Below are 25,810 nucleotides of genomic sequence, written 5' to 3' on the forward strand. Positions count from 1 at the left end.
CGGCCAGACCGGAGGCTTCGCCGTCTCTTCATCAACCTACTCCGAAGACTTCGGCGTCACTAGCCGACCAGCTCCGTCACGTTAGCTGGACCGAGGGCTTTGCCTCGGCGAGCCAACCTTTGCCAGCATCGCCGTACCGTCGCTTTATCGCCCATCAGGCAATGGGTGTGCGGATCGAGTCCCAATTTTTGGATTCGCCTTTCTTCGCATTCCTACAACAAATAAATCAGGTGCTATTAATCATAGTATTTTTTACTTGTTCAGGTTCATTTTTCCCAAGGAATTATTACTCCGGTTTGTTCATCATATGTACACAGGTCTATCAAATGATGGTCGCATTAACGACGGTCGCATGGTGGTTCGGTCAGTTTCCGTACATGGTCCGGCGAATGCTGCATCCGGAACTCGGACCGACCTATGAATTCAGGCTTTGCCATGCCTTTACCGCATCACGCCGACGCCCTGCATCGACATTGACTTCGGCGCCAGGCCATATTTCTTTTATTACTCACTTTGCATAAATTATTTATTATGCAATGATTTTTTTGATTATTATTATTATTATCTCCGGTTTGCACTATTTTTTGTGCACAGGAAAATGATCCGGGTTGGGCAGTATCGTCAACTCGGCGTACTGACATACCACATCACCTCGGCTGGACGGGGGGCCTCGTCAGCACTTCATTACCCCATGCCGGGGACTTCGGCATCACTTTGCCGGCCTGCATTGACTGTGCTATGTCACCGCTTCGGAGTGCCGAGCTCTTTGCTCCGCCACCTTGGGACCGGCTTGGGGGATGGAACCTTGTCCCGCATCAAGCTCGGGCCGCGTCATCAATACCGAACACATTAACCAGCTAAGTTGCCTTCATGCTCAAAGTTTTAAATTCTTAACTTGTGTTCAGTTCGACCAAGCATTATACCTTTTTGAAAAAAAAGTTGCTTGTAAAGAATTTCCTTGTCCAAACTTTGTTTGTGACGGACAAATTCAAATACCCCGTTTACTTGGGGGCTTCCTTTATGAAGCTTTTCCTCTTGCATATGATTATACTTGTACGGCTTCGTTCCTTGTTCGTGTATTACGCCACAATATGCACCATATTGACTTAAGCGATTTGCAAGCTGGGTTGCCTCGCTCCTGTGCTTACCCCTACGTTCCCGATTGTTCGACTAGGGAGTAAAGGGAGCACCTCTGCGATTGTCACGACCGGGTCATCCGAGCTCTGACCTCAGACTGGGTGAAGCCGAAAGCTAGCGCTCTTACTGTTTTCAATCATGGTCGGCACACAACGGAACTCATGAGTACAAAAAATCTATTGCACAAGTCTCGTAGTAATAATGAGCACCGAAGAAAGGTATCGGTGGGGGTACTATTTTCTTCGAAGATGCTTCTTACACTTCGTCTATAATATAGCATAAGTTCTCTGAGCGCGCTTTGTCTGTTACAGCCTTATGGCCCGGTTGCCTGGTTATCGGAAACACTGTCGATATTCTCGACAGGTGGAGTACATAACACTTTTCGGTCCTTGATCGAAAGGGAGAAGCCGACGGTCAGTTAAGACGCGTTTAAAGTTTGGGTGAACAAAGATATGATATTAGTACTTCGGTACATACAATCATTATACACAAAATTCATTTACCCAAGTCACTTGGGGCTCTTAAATTTTATGAGCCGTTTTATAATAAGTGTTCTTCTTCTTAGTCGTTGCAAAGTTTTTATTACTATTATTATTTATCACTCCTTTTTTCGACACGAGCGTGTGGTCACTAGCCGGGGAGCCTAATTTCTCTCTCAAAGCCGCTAGAGTTTAGTTTGCTAAACTGGCCTAATGAGAAGTAATCCGCCCTCGGGATAGGAGGTTGAAGCCGTAGGCTGACCCGCTTAAAGTCTTGAGATAGGATGTGTCATGTTAAAGCACGACAGAAGCATTTTTAAGGCCAATTTTCGGATTGGCACCGAGCACTTGATCTTGTTCAGACGTCAAGTTTTTACTGACGTTTTTTGGTTTTCCAAGCTTATGGCACTTTTAAACTATTTGTGTGTTTTCAGCACAAGTCTCGCAGTGCAATGCCGGACACCTTTATAGATTTGGCAAAAACATTCTCGGATCTCACTATATATGCATTAGTTTCGGATTGTGTCTTCGGGCAATAGTAGGGTTGCCCGGCTCCTGCGCCTGCCTCCTACATTCCGCTTTGTTCGGCTAGGTGTGCAACGGGAGAACCACTGCGATTGTGCTTCCAGCTCACATGGTTAAGCACCTCAGTGAAGAAAGCCGAAAACTGACTGTCACAATAAGCGTAAACTGGTCAGCGATTCGATGACGGTGTTAAATGACGGGCCATTCATAACAATGGCCGAAGTGTTTACGGCTTGACCTTGACTGTCGCCGAACACTACCGGGGGCTATTAACTGGCCTCCCAAACTAAATCCTCAATATTTTGCTCTTACATTCGAGCTGAGGTTTCATGATCATGCTTAGCATGACAACCCAAAGAAAGGAACCGATAGCGGGACTATTTTCTTTGGAAGACATTTCTTATGTTAAACAGTAATATAACATATCTCTCTGTGTACCTTTGTTTATAAAACCGTATGGTCAGATTGCCTTGTTTGTCGTAAATCTTTGCCCTCATAAAGGCTTTATAAAGTAGGATAAACACTCCTCGGCTACTGGCCGAGGAGGTGGAAGCCGATGGTCGGTCAGCAAAGTTTTGTACAATGCGGATCCGAGCATTAATGACGTAAAGTACTTGGATACATAGAGTCATTACACATAATTTGTGATTTTACTATGGATATTGATCCTTAATTCGGCCACCCGTGCCCGCATTAAGGCTCGGGGGCTACTGGGCTTTGGGCTTATTATTTACAAATATTAAAGGGGCACATCGATCCCCTGATCTGGTGTTGCCACTCGACCAGTGTCTCGGGGGCTACTGCATTGCCTGTTCAATGCAGAAAATTTTAAGTGCAATACAATTTCCGACGAGATTTTGATCCTCAGGTTGGTCGGCCGCACCCAACCTGAGTCTCGAGGACTGAGCACGCCGCTTTTTGTGTCCCGAAGTGTTCTGCCGAGCTAGGACTTGATCCTCAGGCCGATTTTGCAAATCAACCTGAGTCTCAGCGGCTACTGGGATCAGCGGTCTTACGTCATCCTTCAGGTGCATCTCGGGTTTTAGACCGATACGCACCTTGAGGGCTACTGACTATATATCTCGGCAGAGAATAAATTGCACCAATCAAAAATATTGACAAAAAATCGGCCCACAGTCGGGGTGGTGCACCACCTCGGAAGCAGTCCGACATAAAGCTCGGACGCTAGTGGCTGGCTCCATAGAGGGCATTTCCGGCATTAAGCTCGGCTAAACTCCTTCAACTTCTTTGAACAAAGGTGATTTATGACAGTCCGGCATTGGAGCTTGGACATAGTCCGGCGTTAGAGCTTGGACATAGTCCGGCGTTGGAGCTCCGATACAGTCCGGCATTGGAGCTCGGATACATTCCGGCGTTGGAGCTCGGAAGCGGTCCGGCGTTGGTGCTCGTCTGCAAAAGATACCTCGAATGCAGTCCGGCGTTAGAGCTCGGATGCAAGTGGACACTACCTCCCGGGAACAACTTCAAACCCGAGGTGTGGCATAAAAATAACAAGGCATTAATAAAGGCCGGAAACTTAAAGGGGCTCCTCGGATGCCCGACGTATAAACTCGTCGAATGCATTTCGGCGATCCTCAAGATCGAAGATGAGAAGATTTGTTGAACCAGTTTTCAAGACCGACAATCGAAGATGAAGAACAGTTCGGAAGAATCGAGGAGCGTCTCTAACTTGAAGACCGGTTCAGGGGGCTACTGACGGTGTCCTGGACTAAGGGGTACTCAACACGTCATCTCCCGATCTGTTAGATTGGGCCGAGGACCCCCATGGCCGTATACTCATGGGCCAGTCCGGACAGCTGCCGCATACAAGGAAGATTCCACAAGACTTGGTGATCAAGACAAGGACTCCTCCCCCACCGACGTATTCGGCTAGGACTCTTGTTATCCTAGGCCTCTGGTGCATTATATAAACCAGGGCCAGGCTAGTCGATAGATCATATATACAACAATCATACCATAGGCTAGCTTCTAGGGTTTTAGCCTCTACGATCTCATGGTAGATCAACTCTTGTAATACTCATATCATCAATATCAATCAAGCAGGACGTAGGGTATTACCTTCATCAAGAGGGCCCGAACCTGAGTAAAACATCGTGTTCCCTGCCTCCTGTTACCATCCGCCTTAGACGCACAGTTCGGGACCCCCTACCCGAGATCCGCCGGTTTTGACACCGACAATCGGAATGACCAGCGGCGAGGCTAGGGCTGGCCGCCGTGGCCGGGGTGACCAGCGACCTAGGCTAAGCTAGGGCCAAGCTCCCTTGCAAAAATCAAAGAGGAGCAGAGAAAGATCGATGAGGCTGCTGAAATAATGCAAGAAGTTGCTTTAAGTTTGCACACACACTAGAAGTATGGATGAACCTTTAATATTTTTCTCAACTAGCAAGTTGATCCTCAGTTGAAACATTTTGCCAATGGGGAAGATAGAGAAACTTGCATTCGTTCTGGAGCAGGTATTTTGCCAATAGGCAATAATAAAACTTTGAGGGGTCATAGAGAAGATTGCATTCATAAAAGAAATCTTTGTATATCATGGCTGCAGGTTCGGATGTTCCTGGATCGTCAAGATTATGTGTGTGCACAAAATTTATCCAAGAAAATTAGCCCAACGGTCTTCGATGCAGATACACCAAAGGAGAAAAAGAAACTAAAGGAAGGTGATAATATGGTTTAGGAAGACCCAAAGCCGAGGTGAGACCCCTCCTCCTTTTCGTGCCTTTCCATGTGGCTCTCCTTCATGGTGCTGATATGGTGTGTCGCTGCTGGTGAGAGCAGGCAGGACAGGAAGGAAGCAGAGAGGCGAGTTGTGATACGAACCACCAGCCGCCCCTCCAGCGACTAGGCCTTCTCCCTCACCCTCAGCCTCCACGTTGCCGCTGACGCCTTCGGGAGTAGGGGAGGCATAGCGACGCTGCCGACAAGGCAGCGGTGAGCGCCCTCTCCATTGTTCTCCTTTTCTGCTTGCTGTGTGTCGGGTCGTGACTCATGTATGTTGATTCTCTTGTGCTGGGTAGGTTGTGGTTAGGGTTTAGTACTAGGTTCCTCGCTGCCGTATCTGCTGGGGAACACTGCTATGCATGCTGTCCGGTGGCGGGGTTCGGGCATGTGGTGGGTGCTCCTTCGGATTGGCATGGGTGCCTCCGTGCTCAGATTCTGTTGTACCTAGAGATTCCTAGGTTCGTCCCTTCCTCTCTGTGGTGTTCCGGGAAGGCAGAATTTTCTTAACTGGTCTAGGTGTTGTGAAATGCTCAGTAAGTACTAATATTATTAGGATTTTTGGTTCCATTACGCTATAGATCCCAAGAACCAGCTTTCCTGCTTTTGGTCTTGGGTAAAGAAAATCTTGTTGTTATGTTTGGAAGGCATTGGCATGATCCATGTTGATGATGCTTAGTAGTAGACTGCGGTCGAGGTTATATTTTGGTGCTTTGGATGGTTCCAGCTACCAACCAAGTAGATAATATTTATAGTTGTTTTCTTATACTCTATAAGAGTATGTTATATCTGCAGTTGAGACCCGTGTTATATCTACAACAGACAATGCATACAATGCAATTGTTCCAGTGCATCATAATCATTTCTTCCAGTTCCTGTTAATTAACATTTTTTATGGTGTCAGTGGCTACTTCCAGTCCCTGTTGAGCTGATCAAGGCAGGGACATCAGATCATTTATCCTTTTGCTTCATGGGCTAATTGTCTAAATTCATTATCAACGATTCTTCAGGTAGTGAGGCACACATACAGTTTAGGTAAATAACTCTTGAGGTATTCCTTGAATGACATAAGGCAACAATAGCGTTTTTGTTCTCACCGTCATTTTTCAGTGTCTTGCAATATTATTTGATTTCTTCCTCTCATAAACAGAGCAGAAGTTGGCCCTTCTAATTGATCTGTGTTGTAATGGATTTGTTTCTGTAGAATATGTATAGTCCCATGTTTTGTTTTATGCATTACTTTGTTGTTCTCTAAGCTCTACCAACAGTGGGACCAAAATCTTTTTGGTATATTCCTTGCGTAAATATTTACCTGGACCCAACAGTTGCAATGTTAATATGATGGTAGAAATCCAGCAATATTGATTGTTATGCATGTGATTGATGCTTCCTTATACTCCCTCCATTCCATATTACTTGTCGCTGATTTAGTACAATAAATCAGCGACGAGTAATATGAAACGGAGGGAGTAGTTCTCTAACTATCAGTTGCTTTCTTACAAGGGTGAGTTAAAGTTGAGACTTTTTTACAATACTTATGTAATCCAAAACTATATAACTGAAAACTGATGTTCTAACGATGCCACTTACTATTTGCAGTACTATCGCGGAGCCAATTGATGCTAGGTGTGCTCAAAGATGTTTCACTCCATGAATCCATAGAGTACAATGGTGGGATCATTTAGGCCTAATTTGGTTGCCTTGGATCCCGGGGGGATCCCGGCCTTATCCCTGGGGGAAGAAGCCACGGGCCGAGTTGACCCGGGGCAGCCCACGGCGTCATTTGGTAGCACACCGTCGAGAGGGACCCCTGCCCTTTCCACGTCCCTTCCCCGGGAGCGATTCCCTGATCTCGTCAGGTCGGGCAGGAAATCCTCGAAAAGCGACGACGCCGACTCGACCCTCCCGAGCTTGTGCCTCCGGCAGCCACCCGCGCCTCCAGCCAAGAGCTTCTCCCCCCGCCGGCGATGTCACCCCCTCCCTCCTGCCAAGATCCTCTGCCAGGTGATGGCGACGGTCTAGAGGTCGGTTTCTACTTCCGGCAAGATCGACTACCCCTCGCAGCTCATATCTCCTCAGACGAACAGCAATGAGCTAGCGGTCACCTTCCTCGTCCTCCGAGCCAGGTTAGCCCGCTCCTCTTCCTCGTCCACCACTACCACCTATTTGATGCCTCGGTTAGCACTGATGATGTTGCTCCAGATCCACGGACCTGAGCGTCTTTTCCGCATTTTACAGCTAATCAGAATCTTGGAACTCTCCCACCATTGTCAAATTAACGGTGAGCACAATCTCTTCCTTCCGCTTCTCTCCCCTAGATCTGCACAGTGTTTTGATTTGTCAATTGGCTCTTGTGATTGATTGTGAGGTCTGATGCTATATTTTGGATCTTTCAAGGAACATTTTTCTTGTTTGGACTCTTGTTACTACAGAGCAGAGCATTGCCTAATGTGTGGCAGTTTGTCTACTGAAGTTAGATTATTGGCTGCATACATTATAATTTAGGTGCAATTCAGAAGAATGTGGCAAATGCAATGGATTTGCTGCATTTAATTACTGGTGAGTCTTGTGAACTTTGGTTTAGGCAAGTTAATTGCTTTTGTGTAGACAGGCAAATACTGAACGTTTTTCTCTGTTAGATCCTTATGGCAGTACATACTACAATTGTTTATTTTTATGCTTTTTTCGTAGTTATAAATTTTCTATTTTTAGTTTTCGTATCCTCTGCAATTAAATTTACCATGGCGCAGGCATCTTGATCAACAAGAGCCTCAAGTATGGAGTGGTAGACGTCAAGAGACGTGGGGACCGGATTATCCTGGTCAAGCTGGTAGTTGAGGACTTGGTTCTCAATGTTATCAGCGCGTATGCCCCGCAAGTAGGCCACAATGAGAACACCAAGAGGGAGTTCTGGGAAGGCCTGGAAGACATGGTTAGGAGTGTACCGATTGGTGAGAAGCTCTTCATAGGAGGAGACCTCAATGGCCACGTGGGTACATCTAACATAGGTTTTGAAGGGGCGCACGGGGGCTTTGGCTATGGCATCAGGAATCAAGAAGGAGAAGATGTCTTAAGCTTTGCTCTAGCCTACAACATGATTGTAGCTAACACCCTCTTTAGAAAGAGAGAATCACATCTGGTGACTTTTAGTAGTGGCCAACACTCTAGCCAGATTGATTTCATCCTCTCGAGAAGAGAAGATAAGCGTGCGTGCCTAGACTGTAAGGTGATACCTGGAGAGAGTGTTGTACCCCAGCATAAGCTGGTGGTTGCTGACTTCCGCTTTTGGATTCGTGTCCAGCGGGATAAGCGTGCCAAAGTCGCTAGAACGAAGTGGTGGAAGCTCAAGGAGGAGGTAGCTCTAGCGTTCAAGGAGAGGGTCATTAAGGAGGGCCCTTGGGAGGAAGGAGGAGATGCGAACAATGTGTGGACGAAGATGGCGACTTGCATTCGTAAGGTGGCCTCGGAGGAGTTTGGAGTGTCCAGGGGAAGGAGAAGCGAAGATAAGGATACCTGATGGTGGAATGATGATGTCCAGAAGGCGATTAAAGAGAAGAAAGATTGCTTCAAACGCCTATACCTGGATAGGAGTGCAGACAACATAGAGAAATACAAGATGGCGAAGAAGGCCGCAAAGCGAGCTGTTGGTGAAGCAAGGGGTCGGGCATATGAGGACCTCTACCAACGGTTAGGCACGAAGGAAGGTGAAAGGGACATCTATAAGATGGCCAAGATCCGAGAGAGGAAGACGAGGGATATTGGCCAAGTCAAATGCATCAAGGACGGAGCAGGCCAACTCTTGGTGAAGGACGAGGAGATTAAGTATAGATGGCGGGAGTACTTTGACAAGCTGTTCAATGGGGAGAATGAGAGTTCTACCATTGAACTGGATGACTCCTTTGATGAGACCAGCATGCGTTTTGTGCGGCGAATCCAGGAGTCTGAGGTCAAGGAGGCTTTAAAAAGGATAAAAGGAGGCAAGGCGATGGGCCCTGATTGTATCCCCATTGAGGTGTGGAAAGGTCTCGGGGACATAGCGATAGTATGGCTAACCAAGCTTTTCAACCTCATTTTTCGGGCAAGCAAGATGCCAGAAGAATGGAGACGGAGTATATTAGTACCAATCTTCAAGAACAAGGGGGATGTTCAGAGTTGTACTAATTATGGAATTAAGCTGATGAGCCATACAATGAAGCTATGGGAGAGTCATTGAGCACCGCTTAAGAAGAATGACAAGCGTGACCAAAAATCAGTTTGGTTTCATGCCTGGGAGGTCGACCATGGAAGCCATTTTCTTGGTACGACAACTTATGGAGAGATATAGGGAGCAAAAGAAGGACTTGCATATGGTGTTCATTGACTTGGAGAAGGCCTATGATAAGATACCACGGAATGTCATGTGGTGGGCCTTGGAGAAACACAAAGTCCCAGCAAAGTACATTACCCTCATTAAGGACATGTACGATGATGTTGTGACAAGTGTTCGAACAAGTGATGTCGACACTGATGACTTCCCGATTAAGATAGGACTGCATCAAGGGTCAGCTTTGAGCCCTTATCTTTTTGCATTGGTGATGGATGAGGTCACAAGGGATATACAAGGAGATATCCCATGATGTATGCTCTTTGCGGATGATGTGGTGCTAGTTGACGATAGTTGGACGGGGGTAAATAGGAAGTTAGAGTTATGGAGACAAACCTTGGAATCTAAAGGGTTTAGGCTTAGTAGAACTAAAACCGAGTACATGATGTGTGGTTTCAGTACTACTAGGTGTGAGGAGGAGGTTAGCCTTGATGGCCAGGTGGTACCTCAGAAGGACACCTTTCGGTATTTGGGGTCAATGCTGCAGGAGGATGGGGGTATTGATGAAGATGTGAACCATCGAATCAAAGCCGGATGGATGAAGTGGCGCCAAGCTTCTGGCATTTTCTGTGACAAGAGTGCCATAAAAGCTAAAAGGCAAGTTCTATAGGACGGTGGTTCGACCCGCAATGTTGTATGGCGCTGAGTGTTGGTCGACTAAAAGGCGACATGTTCAACAGTTAGGTGTGGCGGAGATGCGTATGTTGAGATGGATGTGTGGCCACACAAGGAAGAATCGAGTCCGAAATGATGATATACGAGATAGAGTTGGGGTAGCACCAATTGAAGAGAAGCTTGTCCAACATCGTCTGAGATGGTTTAGGCATATTCAGCACAGGCCTCCAGAAGCTCCGGTGCATAGTGGACGGCTAAAGCGTGCGGAGAATGTCAAGAGAGGGCGGGTAGACCGAATTTGACATGAGAAGAGTCCGTTAAGAGAGACCTGAAGGATTGGAGTATCACCAAAGAGCTAGCTATGGACAGGGGTGCGTGGAAGCTTGCTATCCATGTGCCAGAGCCATGAGTTGGTTGCGAGATCTTATGGGTTTCACCTCTAGCCTACCTCAACTTGTTTGAGACTAAAGGCTTTGTTGTTGTTGTTGTTGTTGTTATACTTCTTAGACAACCTGTGCAGTTACATGCCATTATGCATCATACACTTTGCATAGCTCAATACTCTTCTTGTATCTATGGATATCATGATCTATTGATATCAAGTTTCTTTCACACATGACAAAGGACACAACCAAATAAATCGAGAAATATTCATCAACACCACTGACCCATGTCTTAGACTTTATTGGTTGAAGGAGGAAATTTCTGCGATGGAGAGAACATCACTTGTGTAGACAGTTCATCTTATATTTTCTTGTTTTGCACTACATCCATCTTATCTTTGTTTATTTTGCACCATTATTGACTGGAGTTTTATCTGAACCTGAGTTTTATCCATCTGACTGTTTGTAGATCCATGAACCTTTGTTTCTGAACTCTGCCTATTCTTTCCTTTGCAATAACACGAGTTATTCTGAATTGATCATTTGATGTTACCCTAGCAGTGCCTCCATAGAAAATTAAATCTAGTTGATGTTTCTTAATTATGTTATCCTTTGATCAACTTCTGCAAACATAAGGAGCTAGTTGGTCTCGCTCCAATAATACATGGATTACCATTTGGTCTATGTGTTTAGATGAGGGTCACTATATACATCTGCAGATTAGCATTTATCATTCATATTTTCAACTTACATTTTCAAGGTATGTGATTTGATTTATCTGGAGGCAAGTTGTGCTTTCTGTCGGTTGCAATTACTATATGTTCCAAGTTGTGGCAACAATACTTCAGAATTATTTTTGTAATCATTCCGCCAGAGTAGTATTTTTTTTAATTATATGATTGCAGAAGTTGTATATGGATGTACTGGGGGCACCAAGAAGAAAGGGTAGTATATGGATGTACTGGGCCCCACAAAGAAGAAAAACTGGGGGCATGATAAATTTATCCTAGACATTATTAGGTTTTGTGGGACTCGACTCGTGTAACTGTTGAGGTGGGGTGAATTATTTCGTAATTTTGCTAATTATTTTTGTATTTCATGTTTCCTAATTTATACGTATAATCTATAATCTCAGTACTTTAGTAGGCTAATCCCCATTTCTTAACGATAAAATCGTTGTAATTGAATTATTGGCTTAAGAGTGTCACCAGTGATCGCAAAAGTCATTTTTGGTTCTGCTGTATTAGTGTTAAGATCTGTATGAGTATGTCTTAGTCAGTATTGGTTCCAGATAACCAATCTGGACTTGCCATTGGGGTCTTTTTCGGTGATTTTGACTTTTGCACATAAAAGATCGGAACTGAAATGCCAATGTGATTTGTATTATCATGTCATATTAGAATCTGTTAATAATTTATCATATGCTTCTCTTTCCCAGCTTATGATCCTTCATTTGTATAAATCAGGGGGGCTACACTTCTGAGACGAGGCTACAACACAATTTTTGTTGGAGTCAGCTACATTCTTACACCTCTAGCTCACGAAAGGTCGTAGTCCCATTTGGATCGCCACTCAGCACGAGTGGAGTGACACTTGATTTCTCGTTCTGTATTAGAGTACCTAAGAAATGTTGCCTCTCTATGTTATGTGACATCTTTAGTTCTGACTATTCTCATGAGTGTCCTAAATCAGTGATTATTTATACATTTGCAAATTCCTTGATTTTCTGTGATCTATAGAATTATATGTAATGTCTTGAATATATTTGTGTTTTTTCGTAATTATTCATGGTATTTTTCTGAGCTGTTTCAAAATTGATTGTGTAGAATCCTTCATTTTTGTGTTTTTTTTTAATTTATCTTCTTCTGGGGATTTTGCCCCCTTCAACCTGTTGCCATTTGGTAACGTGGACTTTGGGAGATTTCCCCCGTGGGAGAAGTGGATCCTACCTGACCCTCAAAATCCCCCGATGGGGTTTGCTACCCAGGGCATATTTCCTCAGGCAACCAAATGAGGCCTTAGTTTCTTGGGTTGCACCAATATGTGATGTCAAGGATGATTGCTAGCCTGACATGTGCAAACTATAGAGTAGCCAGTAGTGCATGGAAATAATAAAAATACATATGTGTGTGTGCAGGGCATGCCCATGATTCATAATCATTTGAGACAGTCTTAGAAGAACAATTTCCCATTGTTTTTCATCCCCTATTGAGTGTTGTCTGCAAATTTCTTCCGTTGGTGAAAGGAACCTGTACTCTTCTTTGTTTTAGTGCTCTACTCCATATTTCCCTACATTTGTGGTAGACAATGGTGTGCCTTCGTATATAATAAATGTTCTCTACTCTCACGACCCATGAATTAGTATTGTTATTATTGTCATATACTTATATAGAATGATGAGATGTGATCATGCACTTGCACTATCCAATTCTTACTGCTAATTAGGTAGGTTCAGCTGTAATGGAGTTGGTATCATGCCCTTCTACATTATGTAGATTGTTTGGTGTTCCAAGATAAAATCATGCCGTTTTTTTCTCATGTGAATGCGAAGGACCTTATGCATGTTTCTCTTCTCACTGATGGATGATGATGATTTAATAGTTAAGGGACTTCCACATGTTATAACTAAGCCATGCATATGTCTAAAAATTTACTAATGGTAACATACCCAATTAACCTAATAGATTCTTTTACCTTTTCAATGAATGTAGCTCTGCCATCTGTGTTACCATCAGCAGAAGGTATATATGCTCGAAGAAGCTATCAAACGGATTGGCAGTACAATCCATGCATTCAAACTTGTTGATGATGATGATTGCACAGTAATGGCATAGGTGAAAATCGATATCCGACCCCACAGCAAAAGCATATTGCCAACTCAACAGGAATTTTATGGAGAACCAATTCAGCTTGCCAGTGATGCTATTGAATCCGCATGCTTTAGCCTATCTACTGACCACGGACATAATTACAATAGATGATGCCAACTCGGTGGAGCTCAAGAAATGCCAAAGATAACTCAAAGCTGAGCAGTTCTGGTCATCCGTGCTATATGGTCATCTGGACTGAAGCCTTTTGTTGTTTCCTGGACCAAATACCGCTATGTACTGAATGTTAATAGATTGATAAACACATCTATATTATGCTATATTATTTTATATTTGCAATGTTTCAATGATTGTATTACCGAATTGGATATGACTATACCTGGCAGCATCGCTGCCAGGTGCGGCAAGCCGCACTTCCTACCTAGTACAATAAAATGGTAGAGGCGGATTGCGGATAAAACAAAAAAGTTGTAGTCTAACATCTACAGCACAAGAAACCTAAAGAATCAATTTTGATATCTCAGTGTAGAATGAAAATTGTACAACCTACAAGGTCAAACCGCCTACGCAAAATTAAACTATCACTTGTAACCAAACTCAGACACGAATATTAGCACAGTGCACCCTGTGGAGTTCATGAACTAGATGAGGAAATTATCCATCATGTGATTGATAACGTCTGCCCCATCTGAGTTAAGCCAATAGCTCTTTACCTGACGTTCATAGAGTAAAGAGAAGTATGATCAAAATGTATGTATTATTGCATTGGCATATTCTACTACGCAACAAAGAATCAGGTACCCAGAGTTTCTTAGCGAAAATTGTTGAAGGGTATTGCCGCAATGTCATTTTTGTTTCACGTTTTTTTATCTTTTTCTTTATATATACTGAATTAGTATATATGTGAAATACTTTTTCCTGTTTGAATATACAACATGGTTATCAATACCATCAAGTTAGGATAATAATGGGCCTATTACACAGAATAAGCAATTCCATGCAAGGTGATTTTGCTAATGATATCTGGGCGCATTTGACTAGATTGGATTTTAACTTAGAAAAATGCCCCTCTGTTTTTTAGAGCAAAAGTTCATATGCCACTGGATGGAAGCACCAAATTCAGATACCAAAAATGAAAACAATACTTCAAACAAAATACAAAAGTCAGCTTGGAAAGGTCAAAAATCACACCTGGATGGTGTTATGCGCAACCAATCTTTGACTACTTTTCTGGAAGCTCACATCAACACGTTCCCACTGCAGTTGTGTTAGGCCTCTTATCATCTCCTCTGCATGTAATGTTGCCACTTGTCAACAATTGATGAACAATGATTTAACATGTTTGGGCTAGCGAACAGCTCATATGAAGATGATCTCAAGGTTATTTTAAACCGGGCATGCAGGGAACTGATTAACAGCAAACTCAGTCTATGCCACTCGACTTCCTAAAAAGGTTGGCCGAATACCAAAAGGTCCAATGTAAATAACTCAATAAGAAGAGACTTGGAACTAAAAAGTCTGATGCAACCATGATGGGAACTAAGAAAATGTTAAGGCAACAGAAGACAATAGAAAGCCAGCATACCTTCTGGGCCACAGAGATTAGCACTCACTTCGGTTTCATTTCTGTCCATAATTCCTCTATCAACATGGACTATATGTGGATACTTCTCATCACGAACAAGAAGGCGATGCTGCAGAAGGGGTTGAATTCAATTAAAAATTAGTTCGTTTACTTACAGGGAAGAAACCATAAACATAAAACCATTCCTGATACATACTTTTGGCAACTCGTGTTGACGCCGGATTGACGATGTTCTCCAACCCACCATATCTTTTCAGCTGGTTAAGTGGGTATACAGTTAGAAGTAAAATATGCAATTTACAATACACAGTGAACACAAGTATGTCATTCAGCAGTTAAAGCATACGGTTGAAATTTCAACAGTTAAAGGATATGGTTGAAATTTCATCAGTTAAAAGGATACGGTCAAAATTGGCATTCGCATATGCCACACGTCGTTTGAAAGAGCGCAATCCGGATCTGCACAGCAGAACATGGTATACTTTAGAAATGATGCCGTATACACTTCTAATTAATTAGGACAACTGGAGCGCAATACAGAAAATAACCTGAATTTTATATCATCATGATCCTGAACCATTTGAAGAAGGAGTGGACGCCTACCATCATCACTGTCTGTAAGGAATAAATGCTTTCCAGTTCTTCCAACAATCAAATGTGCAGTTTCTGATGCTCTTCGCTCCAGGAAAGGCAAGCCACATAGAAAGGGGAGCTGGTGGAAGAATCTGAACATGAGACTAACATTACTGAAGCATTTGAATGTTCTTGTTCTATTGCAATCTGAATTCGAAGAGTGTCAGTGTTCTGATCCCGTGGTAGCTATCAAGGGTGCATGATGGATAGCTAAATTTGTTCGGACGGCTTACGAGTGGCAAATCAGGATGGCTGCACACAAGAGACAACGATCTACCCAGGTCCAGGCCTTCCCTGGAGAGGTAACATCCTACTCCTACTGCTAAGATGTATTGCTTTGTGTATTGGCCTGAGATCAGAGAGATCTCAGCTAGGGTTCTTGGTACAAGGTGCGCCGTGGTGGTGGCAGAGGTGGAAGATGAAGGGTTAGGTGAGGAACCCTGGATCTCACTAGTGGTGTGTAGAATTATCTGAGAAGATTTGGTCCCAACCGAGGGGCCACTAACTGGCCATCTATGAGTGGTCAAGTTAGGGTTACATGGCTCAGGTAAGTTTACAAGTTGGTGTGCGCTACTGGGTCGCGCCGGACCCTGACTAGTTGGGTGAATTGGTTGCCTACCTTGTCCCTCGAGATGATGAAGGCGTCCCTTATAGAAGGTTGGCCCAAGTCACCAGTCAAGCCCATGCTAAGGTCGTTGGCCCGCTTTCGACCTTGCTGCCTAAATCCGGGTGTCGTATCCTCGTCAAAAGCCCCTGAGTCTTACATGATTCCTCTATCCTGGGAAGTGGAGCTCTTGGACCATTCCCACCAGCCAAAGGAAGTCGCCATCAAGTACTTCCCCAAGCAGGTGGGTTGAAGTACTTCAGAATGTGCCTTCTGAGTTACAGTTGGCGGATTCCTTCATGAAAGCCCAGACTAGAGCACAACGTGGCTTTTACCTCTTGGAGAGGGGTATATACGCTGGCGTATGGCCTCATAGGAATACAAATTGCATATTCCTAAAAGCTTAAGGTTTGAATCGCAAATACATTAGTTTACTAATTGCACTAAATAATGAATGCATTGAATGGAGTGTACCGGTTAAATCTCTCTCCCATGGGTAGGTTAAGTGGGTACGTGAACCGGGGAAAGAGACAGTTGAATGATCAAACTCTAGTTTATAAAACAATAGAAGAGAGCAGTGATATTGCTACCTGTTTGTTTCCACTTGAACCCAGATGTGGTGATGCAAAGGTTATAAAGTTCATAGGTTTTAAGCCGGCGATGAGACCCTCCAAGCATTCAACTTGCTCTCTGTTGTTCCCAACGGAACATTTAGTTCTGTTACCACATTCGTAAAGCCTTCCTATAGCATATCTGGCAACAAGACCACCCAGAGAGTGCGCCACAATTGAGATCATCTTCACACCTCTTCTTTGCTCGACAACTGATAGAACCTATACGGGTTCCGTTAGTACAAATATGAAATGATGTGATGAAAGCATAGTACTTCCAGTAATAAAAGGATCGCATAAGATCAATATAGACCTAATTTGCCTTGCTTTGATACCAACGGGTCACAAAGTGAAGCTTAACAACCTATCATGATATCACCCTGCATGTTAAACGTAAACCATAGCTAGTTTATGATTAATCAGCTTAGTAACATCTTATCATTAACCTATTAAGCCCAAGTAGTTTATAATTAATCAGCTCATGAAGCAGATGTCGTCTAGCACACAGACAGACAGACAGACAACAACAACAACAACAACAGCAGCAGCAGCAACAATTAAGCCCTTGGTCCCAAACAAGTTGGGGTGGGCTAGAGCTGAAACCCATAAGATCTCGAACCAACTCATGGTTCTGGCAAGTGGATAGCTAACTTCCACGCATCCCTGTCCATGGCTAGTTCTTTGGTGATATTCCAGTCCTTCAGGACTCTCTTTACGGACTCCTCCCATGTCAAGTTTGGTCTACCCCGACCTCTCTTGACATTATCAGCATGCTTTAACCGTCCGCTATGCACTGGAGCTTCTGGAGGCCTGTGTTGTATATGCCCAAACCATCTCCGACAATGTTGGACAAGCTTCTCTTCAATTGGTGCTACCACAACTCTCTCACGTATATGCTGTCTACCGGACAGAAATAAAGAAAAAATAGACAAAGTTTAACAATACTTGTACGTGTGCACAATAACAAGTACTCAAGTACACGTTGCGCGAATGTGGTTAATTTCTATTAAAAGGGCACAAATAAGATGAATCAATGAACGAAGCAGTCACAGCGTCTCAAACAATCTGCCTCGACTATTGCTAAGAGGTAAGCCACATCCACAAAAAAAGCATTTAGAAAACGGTGAGAAGAGTAAGGAGAGAGGTGAGGTCGTTGCTCTAGGTAGAAATGGCATGGCACTTCTAAAAAGACACTAGTAACAACCAAACGTGCTATTGGAGAGACCCTTATTTGTGCGCTGCGCTATGTGGATTGTCAATGTTTGCATTGATCGTATGCCGTAGCATATATAGTATTTCAACCATATCCGCTATACAAGGAAAGGATCGGGAGATATCCGTAGACTAGGAAATAATAAAACAAGATCCTAGCTGCCTAATGTACACGTGATAATGATCATGCTCAACACCCCCCCCCCCCCCCCCCCCCCCCCCCCCCCCCCCACCCCGCAAATGACACAAAGACTGGACCGGAACTCCTCAAAAGTAGAAGTCGGTAACCCCTTGGTCATGACATCGGCAAACTGCTGAGCGGTGGGAACGTGCAGAACACGGACGCAGCCGAGAGCCACCTGCTCATGCACAGTGTATATCGAGCCCGATATGCTTCGTGCGACGACGATGAACGGGGTTGGCGGAGAGGTAGATGGTGGAGATGTTGTCACAGTATACAAGGGTAGCATGTGAAACGTCATGGTGGATCTCCCCGAGAAGTTGTCGTAACCAAGAGCACTCAGCAACCGCGTTGGCCACTGCCCGGTACTATGCCTTAGCACGGGAGACCGCATGCTGCCGTTTCGAGGACCAGGAGATGAGGGCCTGGTACTCTGCCTCAGTACTGGAACAGGAGACCGTAGGCTGTTGTTTCGAGGACCGGGAGATGAGGGATGGCCCAAGGTAGACGCAATAGCCAGAAGTGGAAAGATGCGTGTCCGGACAGCCAGCCCAGTCAGCATCAGAGTAAACGACCATGTCGGTGGAGGACGGTGCTGTCAAGGTGAGCCCAAGAGCCATAGAGCCGCGGATATAACGCAGAATCCGCTTCACCAGGTTCCAGTGACTGTCTCGGTGAGCATGCATATGTAAGCACACTTGCTGCACTGCATACTGCAAATCTGGTCTGGTGAGGGTCAAGTACTGCAGGGCGCCGACGATAGACCGATAGAATGGGTCGTCAGGTGCTGGGGAGCCATCAAGCGCGGAGAGTTCTGCCTTCGTATCAACAGGGGTGGCAACGGGCTTGCAATTAAGCATGCTGGCACGCTCAAGAAGCTCATGGGCGTACTTGTCCTGATGAAGGAAAAAACCGTCGGGGCGCCCAGTGACCTCAATGCCGAGGAAGTAGTCGAGCGGTCCCAAGTCCTTCATGGCGAACTCGACACTGAGACGAGCAGTGAGCTGTCCAAGCTGCTCGGCCGAGGATGCCATGAAGATGATGTCGTTGACGTACATTAGTAGATAGGCAGTCGTCGAGCCGTGATGGTAGTGAGGCCTCAAAGCGAGTAGCTCGAAAGCCCAACTACAGAAGAAAGGCGACGATGCGCTGGTACCACGCTCTCAGCGCATGTTTCAATCCATAGAGGGACCAAGAAAGCAGGCACACATGATCAGGGTGTGTGGCGTCGACAAAACCAGTGGGCTGCTGGCAATATGCTTGTTCGGCAAGATGGTCGTGGAGGAACGCATTGGAAACGTCCAACTGATGCACCGGACAGGCACGAGACACCGCAAGCTGGAGGACGCTGCGAATCGTGCCCGGCTTGACGACCGGGGCGAAGGTGTCGGTGAAGTCCACTCCAGCACGTTGCCGGAAACCGCGAACTACCCAACGAGCCTTGTACCGCTCCAGGGTACCATCGGGGCGCGTCTTGTGACGATACACCCACTTCCCGCTAATCATATTAGCATGCCAGGGAGGTGGGACGAGCTGCCAGGTGCGGTTGCGTTGCAACGCGTCAAACTCCTGCATAGCAGCAAGCCAGTTGGGGTCGCGAAGAGCGGCCCGGGCCGAGGATGGCAGCGGCGACGGCGAGGAGGTCGATGTCGCGTAGAGGTAGTGCTCGGACGGATAGCGGATACTCGGTCGGAGGGCACCAGTGCACAACTAAGCCGTGATGTGGAGCGGGGGCACCGCGACGAGCGTCCGGTCGTCGAGCAGTGTAGACGAAGGCCAGGCCGACCCCATCGGGTCCAGTGAGGGAGCGCGTGAAGCCAGGCCCGAGGATGTCAAAGGCGCCATGGAGCCCGAGGCCGCGCCTGTGGTTGGGCCCGAGGCAGCCGAGCCTGAGGCCCAGCAATCCAAGGCGCTCTGGTCAGCCAAACCAGAGCCCGAGGCAGCGGCAGCCAGGCACGGGCGTCCCCCGCGGAGGTGCGGCTGCACCGAAGAAGGTCCGCCAAGGGGAGGGGGGATGACGAAGTCGGTGCATCAGCTGGAGGTACCTGCTGAAAGGTAAACACTTTTTCGTCAAAGTAAACGTGCCTTGAAGTTATCACCCGATGAGAGACTGGGTGGTAGCACCGGTGGCCCTTGGTGTTGGAGGGGTACCCAAGAAAGATGCATGTGAGGGAACGCGGAACAAGCTTATGTGGGGTGGTGGAAGCGATGCTAGGATAACAGAGACAACCGAAGACTCGAAGTTCATCATAAAATGGAGGAGTGCCATAAAGTAACTGATGCGGCGCATAGTTCCGACGAACGCGGCAAGGCCGGAGGTTGACCAGGAGAGACATCGTGGCAAGAGCATCTGGCCAAAAACGAGGCGGGATGTTGGCATGAAACAGGAGGGTGCGCATGCAGTCATTGAGAGTGCGAAGGACACGTTCCGCCCGCCTGTTTTGCTGCGAAGTGTAAGGGCATGTTAGACGAAAGATAGTACCATGTGTGGCAAGCAAAGTGCGAACAACAAGATTGTCGAACTCTTTCCCATTGTCTGTTTGAAACGCAAGAATGGGACGACCAAAGTGTGTAGAGACAAATGAGTAAAAAGTTTTAAGTGTTGAGAGAACATCGGATTTCTGCCATAAAGGAAAAGTCCACACATAGTGAGTAAAATCGTCTAATATGACAAGATAGTAAAGATAGCCGGAATTGCTCGCAATGGGAGATGTCCAAACATCACTATGAATCAACTGAAACAGATGTGAAGCAATAGTAGTAGAGTTGCTAAAGGGAAGACGCACGTGTTTGCCAACACGGCAAGCATGACAATTATGGCCAGCGAGCTTATTACAAGTGAAAGAAAAACTCCTAAGAATGTGACGAAGTGTAGCAGGATTGGGGTGGCCCAAACGAACGTGCCAGAGGTCCACACCGGCGGAGAGGGCGACAGGAGCGGTGGTGGTGGAGGAGGGCGGTGGACCGGGTAGAGCTCATCGAGGTTGTCACATCGGTGAAGTACCATCCGGGTACGAGAGTCCTTCACAGAACCACATTCATCAAATTCAACGGTAATTGGATTTTCATGAGTAAGACAGCGAACAGAGCTAAGGTTCTTGATTAAGCCAGGAGAAACAAGGACGTTAGACATATTGATGGGTGTAGAATAAGATGGAAAAGAACCATGGCCAATATGTGTAATGAGGAGAGGAAACGTCTCCGACAGTAATGCGGATGGAGGTGTTGGTGGGAAAAGAAGTGACGAGGTTACCGGGGTTAGAAGACATGAGGGCGGTTGCCCCGGTGTCCATGTACCAATCTCCGCCTCCGGTGTAGTTGTTGGGATGGGGGCGGAGTGCAGCGTGGCTAGAAGAGTCGGGTCCCAGAGCAGCGGCAAGGGCACCATGTTGAAGAAGATGGCGCCGGCCTGCTGCTGAGGAGGCGCCGGCAGCGCTGGGCATGCCCCATACTGTTGAGGCGGCGAGTACAGCTAGGGGCGGCGTGGTAGGCCTGATGTTGGGCCGGACGAGGGCCCAAGATGCCGGGGGCGGTCGGGCGAGGCACTGGCATGGAAAAAGCGTGCACGACGCCGGTCCAGGGATTGTGCCCGAAGGCCCACGACGGTGTGGGCTGCTGCTGCTGCTGGGTGGCCTGAGGCGGCCCGCTAGGGTTGGCCACCCGCTGTTGGCCCTTGCGGCCCCCTTTGCCGCAGCGACCGCCGTGATCGGCGGGAACAGTAGGCGCGAGCGTCCCTTGAGGAGGGAATGTGAACGGCGGTGGGAACGGTGGGGGCGGCTGGAACGGCACCGCCGGCTGAACTCCTCGTTGAGGTCGACGACAAGGGTACTGAGGAGGAGGTCGTCGGAGACTTTCTCGCCGATGTCACGGAGCTTGTCGCAAAGACACTTCAAGCGCATGCAAAAGTCTTCCACAGAGGAGTTATTTTGATGGCACCCGAAGAACTCTCGCTGAAGAAAAACGAGCCGCTAGAGCCAATTGTCGGTGAAGAGGCCATTGAGCTTCGTCCAGACGGCGTGCGCATCATCATCATTCTGCACCACCGTGTAGAAAAGGTCCTTGGAGATGGTGAGGAAGAACCAGCGGATGAGAGTTGCCTCGACGGCCGACCACTCGGCGTCGAACTCCATGGCCTTGGCGTCGACGGTGCCGTCAACGTGCTCCTAGAGGTGATACTCACGGAAGACAAGGTTGAAGTAGGTCTTCCATGCGTAATAGGAGGAATCCTCCTGGGAGAGACGGATGGGCACGCGAGCAAGGATGTCAATGTTGCGGATGTCCTCGGCGGGAACGGAGTCGGGGCTGGCGAAGGGGTTCGAGCCACCAAATAGGGAAGAGGAGGCGATGGACATGGTGGCGACGAGGAGGGGTTAGGGTTTGGCTTGGGAGGAAGAGAGGGGAAGGGAGGGGACGGCGGCAGCAGGGAGGTGCGGCGGCCGGGGAGGGGGTGGGTGCGGCAGCAGGTGGACTATGGCGGCAAGGGGGCGGCGGCGGCACATTTGCGGCGGCAGAAGCGTTAGGTTAGGAAAGATGTGCGGTATCTAATACCATGTGGATTGTCAATGTTTACATTGATCGTATGCCGTAGCATATATAGAGTGCATGGGCAGGAGTATCTCAACCGTATACGCTATACAAGGAAAGGATCGGGAGATATCCGTAGACTAGGAAATAATAAAACAAGATCCTAGCTGCCTAATGTACACGTGATAATGATCATGCTCAACACGCTCCACCCTCTCACAAGTGACACCAACATGATACTTTTCTTTATCTTAGCAACAAGTCTTAGTAGCAACCTATTTGAGAGGTTACTAATGATGATACTAGCAGTATTAACTATCTACTAAGTAATGTACTTAGTAACAATCTGTTAGGGGATGCTATAAGCTCTTACACAGAGGACAATATTTTGTCAGAACAAAAAGTACCTCGTTTGCTAACCTTTCTCCCATCAAGTCAACTCCGTCAAATGTCTGTGTAGCAGAGTTGCATTGACTCCCTGCATGAAAAGCCGCAGCCCAAATCTCTTTATAGGAAACCAGTAGTAGCTGGAACAACTTATGACAGAACACAGAATGAAGGAAAGACAAAAGCTGTGTGAATGTATTCATCGGTTATGAAATCTGCCTGGTCTGGAGAGTCATGTTCTGAATGAGACTAGTACTAAAGCAGAACGATTGCACAATATTTGGCATGAAACTGGGTGATGGCCTAAGACCAATGCAAATACTATCAACATTCAAATAGCATTGGCTAATGCAGCTTTTGCTGGTTGTTATCACTCCATCTAATTCCAAGTTGTGTGGCAAAACCAGAAGGAACCAGCATTTTACGTGTTTACTGTACCGGATGGTTCTCCCGCTGACAGTTTGCTGTTTAATCTCAGTCACTTAATCTCGACTACATGTCGGCACCGGCATGTTGTATGAAATTCTTCAGCACAAGTTTAGGCTCAGGTATAAATCCAATTACAAAATAACCATTGAATTGTCATGTATGTAAACTTGATTTTCTATCATAAAGTGGCACTCCCAATATCCCAAAATGGCATGCAGACACGGCGCACTGAAAATATCTTACTTAGCACTACAATTCAGAGGATATATACTAATACTACCAAGAAATCCAGCACGAAATTGCATAGCATGTGGATTGGGGATACTCACGGTGGATGATCACTTTGTCTGGCATCCGCCTCACGAACTGCTCAGCTGCAAACTTCCAGTCATCCGCACTGTAAAACAATGATCACATTTTGCCACTGAAACTAAGAACCCCCAAAGTTGTACAAGCCCACTGCAAAGACGACCAAAATAACAGTATACACGGATCCACCTCCCCACGAGGCCATTGACCATGACGACAAGGTGCTCCGGGTACTCCCCGCCCTGCGCTACCTCCTCCTCGGCCTGAACGCTCCATAAGTCGTCCCCTCCGCCGCGTGCCGGCTCCATATCCACCTCCGTTGCCTCCGGCCGCTTCCCCCTCCCCTCGTTCACCCCCACCGTAACCGCCGGTGACGACGGCGCGGGCACCGGCGCCGGCCTGAAGCATCCCATCCAGCGCCCGCTGCTACCACTCCGCGCGGCTGGCGAGCGGAGAGCCAGGTGGAGCTGCGCAACGGCACGCGGCCACCGGGACTGGGCACCGGGGGTTGGAGTGGTGGCGCGGCCCATCGGGGTAGCGCTGGAGGCGATCATCTGGCGGGGAGGTTGGACGAGTGGAGCTTGCTCGGAGACCTAGATGCGGCGATGATAACTGGAATTGCTTCGGTGAAGGTGAGAGAAGGTGGAGCTGAGGATGAAGAAACTTCGAGCGAGAACAACGATGACAATGATTGGAGGGTGTGTTAGGTAGCCACAAAGATGATTTGGTGGACAAAGGTATTCTAATTTATCACGGTTTTTGTATGCATGTGGGTTACACCGGATGAAATATTAAAAATAACTTGCTCCTCATGAATTATGAAACATGTTTTTTTAATCCATTTTTTGCAAAAACGTCAAAAATATGGTTACATCAAATATTTCTTTTTGGACCATGAAATTTGGACATATACCTTAATAATGTTTGTCATGACCTATTTCATTTCCACATTTTCATTTCACCCGATGAAAGAGTAGTTGTATATGAAATAGTCTTTCAATCAACTTTATTTTCTATTATTCAGAAAAATGAATATTTCTTTATTTTGAGGTGTTTTTTTAAATCAAGGATATTTTTTAGAATGGTATCATTTTTATGGTGGCCAACATTTTTTGGAATATTATATTTCATTTGTAAATTATTTTGCACTATTTTTTTGGGCTTGGCCCATTGGAAGACTTGACCGACACGCACTTCCCGTTCCTTATTCTTCTTCTCCTCTGTTAGGACAACATCGGCGCAGCCTCCCTCCCTTGTCCGCGTCATTTTCCGAGGACGAGAGCAGAAAGAATAGCGCTTCTACCGGTCGCACCGTCGTGTCCTCCGCCCGCGCCGCCATATCAATGGGAACTTGGGCGGCTCCCTCTTCCTCTGTTCCCTCCCACCCATCTGGAGTAAGAAAGCTGACCATGGTGAGCTTGCCATGGAATTTAAGCGGCTCCACTGTTCACATCATGTCAGGCGATGTTATTGTCAATTGGGGGAAATTCATATATGAGAACATCAGACATCTCATTTCCTCTTTCCCCACATACCACATAAACCAGAGCTTCAAACTTAGATTACCGCAAATATTTTCAAACTCAATAGACGGCATAGAGATGGTACCAAGAAAATACTATAGACAAAGGATTTCAACAACCTTAGAAAGTGCCTGACTAATGACATTTTTTCCACAACTAAAACCATCAAATAGCACCATGTTCCTCCAAAAACTGAGGGGAGCATACATCACACACGCCGAAGCCATTTCAAATTAGATAAGACTGGGATTTAATGGCGTTGGAAGGAAATTAAAAATCAATATCTGCAAAAATGTTTGGTTATGTAAGAGAAGAAACCATGATAAATAAAAACATGCGTTTTATTGTGGAAATTGAAGTTCGGATAATTTGTAGACAAACCTGTCCTGTAAGAAGAGGTGTGTCCTCACCGAGCTTTGATGCACCAGGTCTTCGTGTACGCACATGCCATATCTGCAGCTCAATAACTTCAAAACATTAAGCTAGTAATTTAGTCCTCAAAAAAGTTATACCAAATAACTTCCTTACTTGAAGCATAGTTAATTACTTCTTGATGCCCTGAAATTTCAGCTCTAGAAATGTATTGAAGGGCGACATGGTGGTTCATCAAATTATTCTCAAAGACAATCTGTTAGAGTCAGAAAACATTAGAATGTGAACACAGGTTAATAATGAGAATCTGACTTGTTATTTTGAAATTCTAAAAGCTCACACTTCGAATATCTTAATCAAGTAGGTGCCCATGC

At 46.1% G+C, this 25,810-nt stretch overlaps 1 protein-coding gene and 1 long non-coding RNA gene across 8 annotated transcripts; one reads left to right on the forward strand and one right to left on the reverse strand.

Moving 5' to 3' along the window:
• The first annotated feature begins 4,237 nt into the window (after positions 1–4,237).
• Positions 4,238–7,762, forward strand: LOC125520867. The gene is made up of 3 exons (XR_007288891.1): positions 4,238–5,090; positions 5,782–5,912; positions 6,477–7,762. It is a non-coding gene; the product is annotated as an uncharacterized LOC125520867 (long non-coding RNA).
• A 5,237-nt stretch (positions 7,763–12,999) lies between these two features.
• On the reverse strand, positions 13,000–24,268 carry LOC125520866 (lipid droplet phospholipase 1-like). 7 transcript variants are annotated; one of them, XM_048685909.1, is made up of 10 exons: positions 23,731–24,266; positions 23,562–23,629; positions 22,824–22,894; positions 16,479–16,721; positions 15,200–15,363; positions 15,055–15,110; positions 14,848–14,900; positions 14,652–14,760; positions 14,258–14,355; positions 13,000–13,323 (listed from the first exon to the last, which is right to left on the reverse strand). In XM_048685909.1, exons 1-10 carry the CDS (start codon positions 24,093–24,095, stop codon positions 13,258–13,260), a joined length of 1,293 nt encoding a protein of 430 aa, XP_048541866.1. In that variant the 5' UTR covers positions 24,096–24,266; the 3' UTR covers positions 13,000–13,257. The 7 variants fall into 7 exon arrangements, 6 of the variants coding, with proteins under 6 accessions (XP_048541866.1, XP_048541863.1, XP_048541869.1 ...); XM_048685906.1 differs by having other exon boundaries at positions 13,000–13,338; XM_048685912.1 differs by having other exon boundaries at positions 13,000–13,338; positions 23,721–24,027.
• Positions 24,269–25,810: the final 1,542 nt, after the last annotated feature.

Source organism: Triticum urartu, chromosome 7, assembly GCF_003073215.2.
Source record: "Triticum urartu cultivar G1812 chromosome 7, Tu2.1, whole genome shotgun sequence".
Lineage (NCBI taxonomy): Eukaryota > Viridiplantae > Streptophyta > Magnoliopsida > Poales > Poaceae > Triticum > Triticum urartu.

Bases quoted from the DNA above. Each gene is read 5' to 3' on its own strand.
- LOC125520866 (XM_048685906.1), bottom strand. From the start codon at position 24,095: ATGATCGCCTCCAGCGCTACCCCGATGGGCCGCGCCACCACTCCAACC. The intron at 22,895-23,561 runs GTGAGTATCCCC...CTTTTCATGCAG, and splicing joins AGACAAAGTGATCATCCACC to GGAGTCAATGCAACTCTGCT. The intron at 13,339-14,257 runs GTGTGATTTTTG...TTCAGTACATAG, and splicing joins TTGCGCATAACACCATCCAG to CGGTATTTGGTCCAGGAAAC.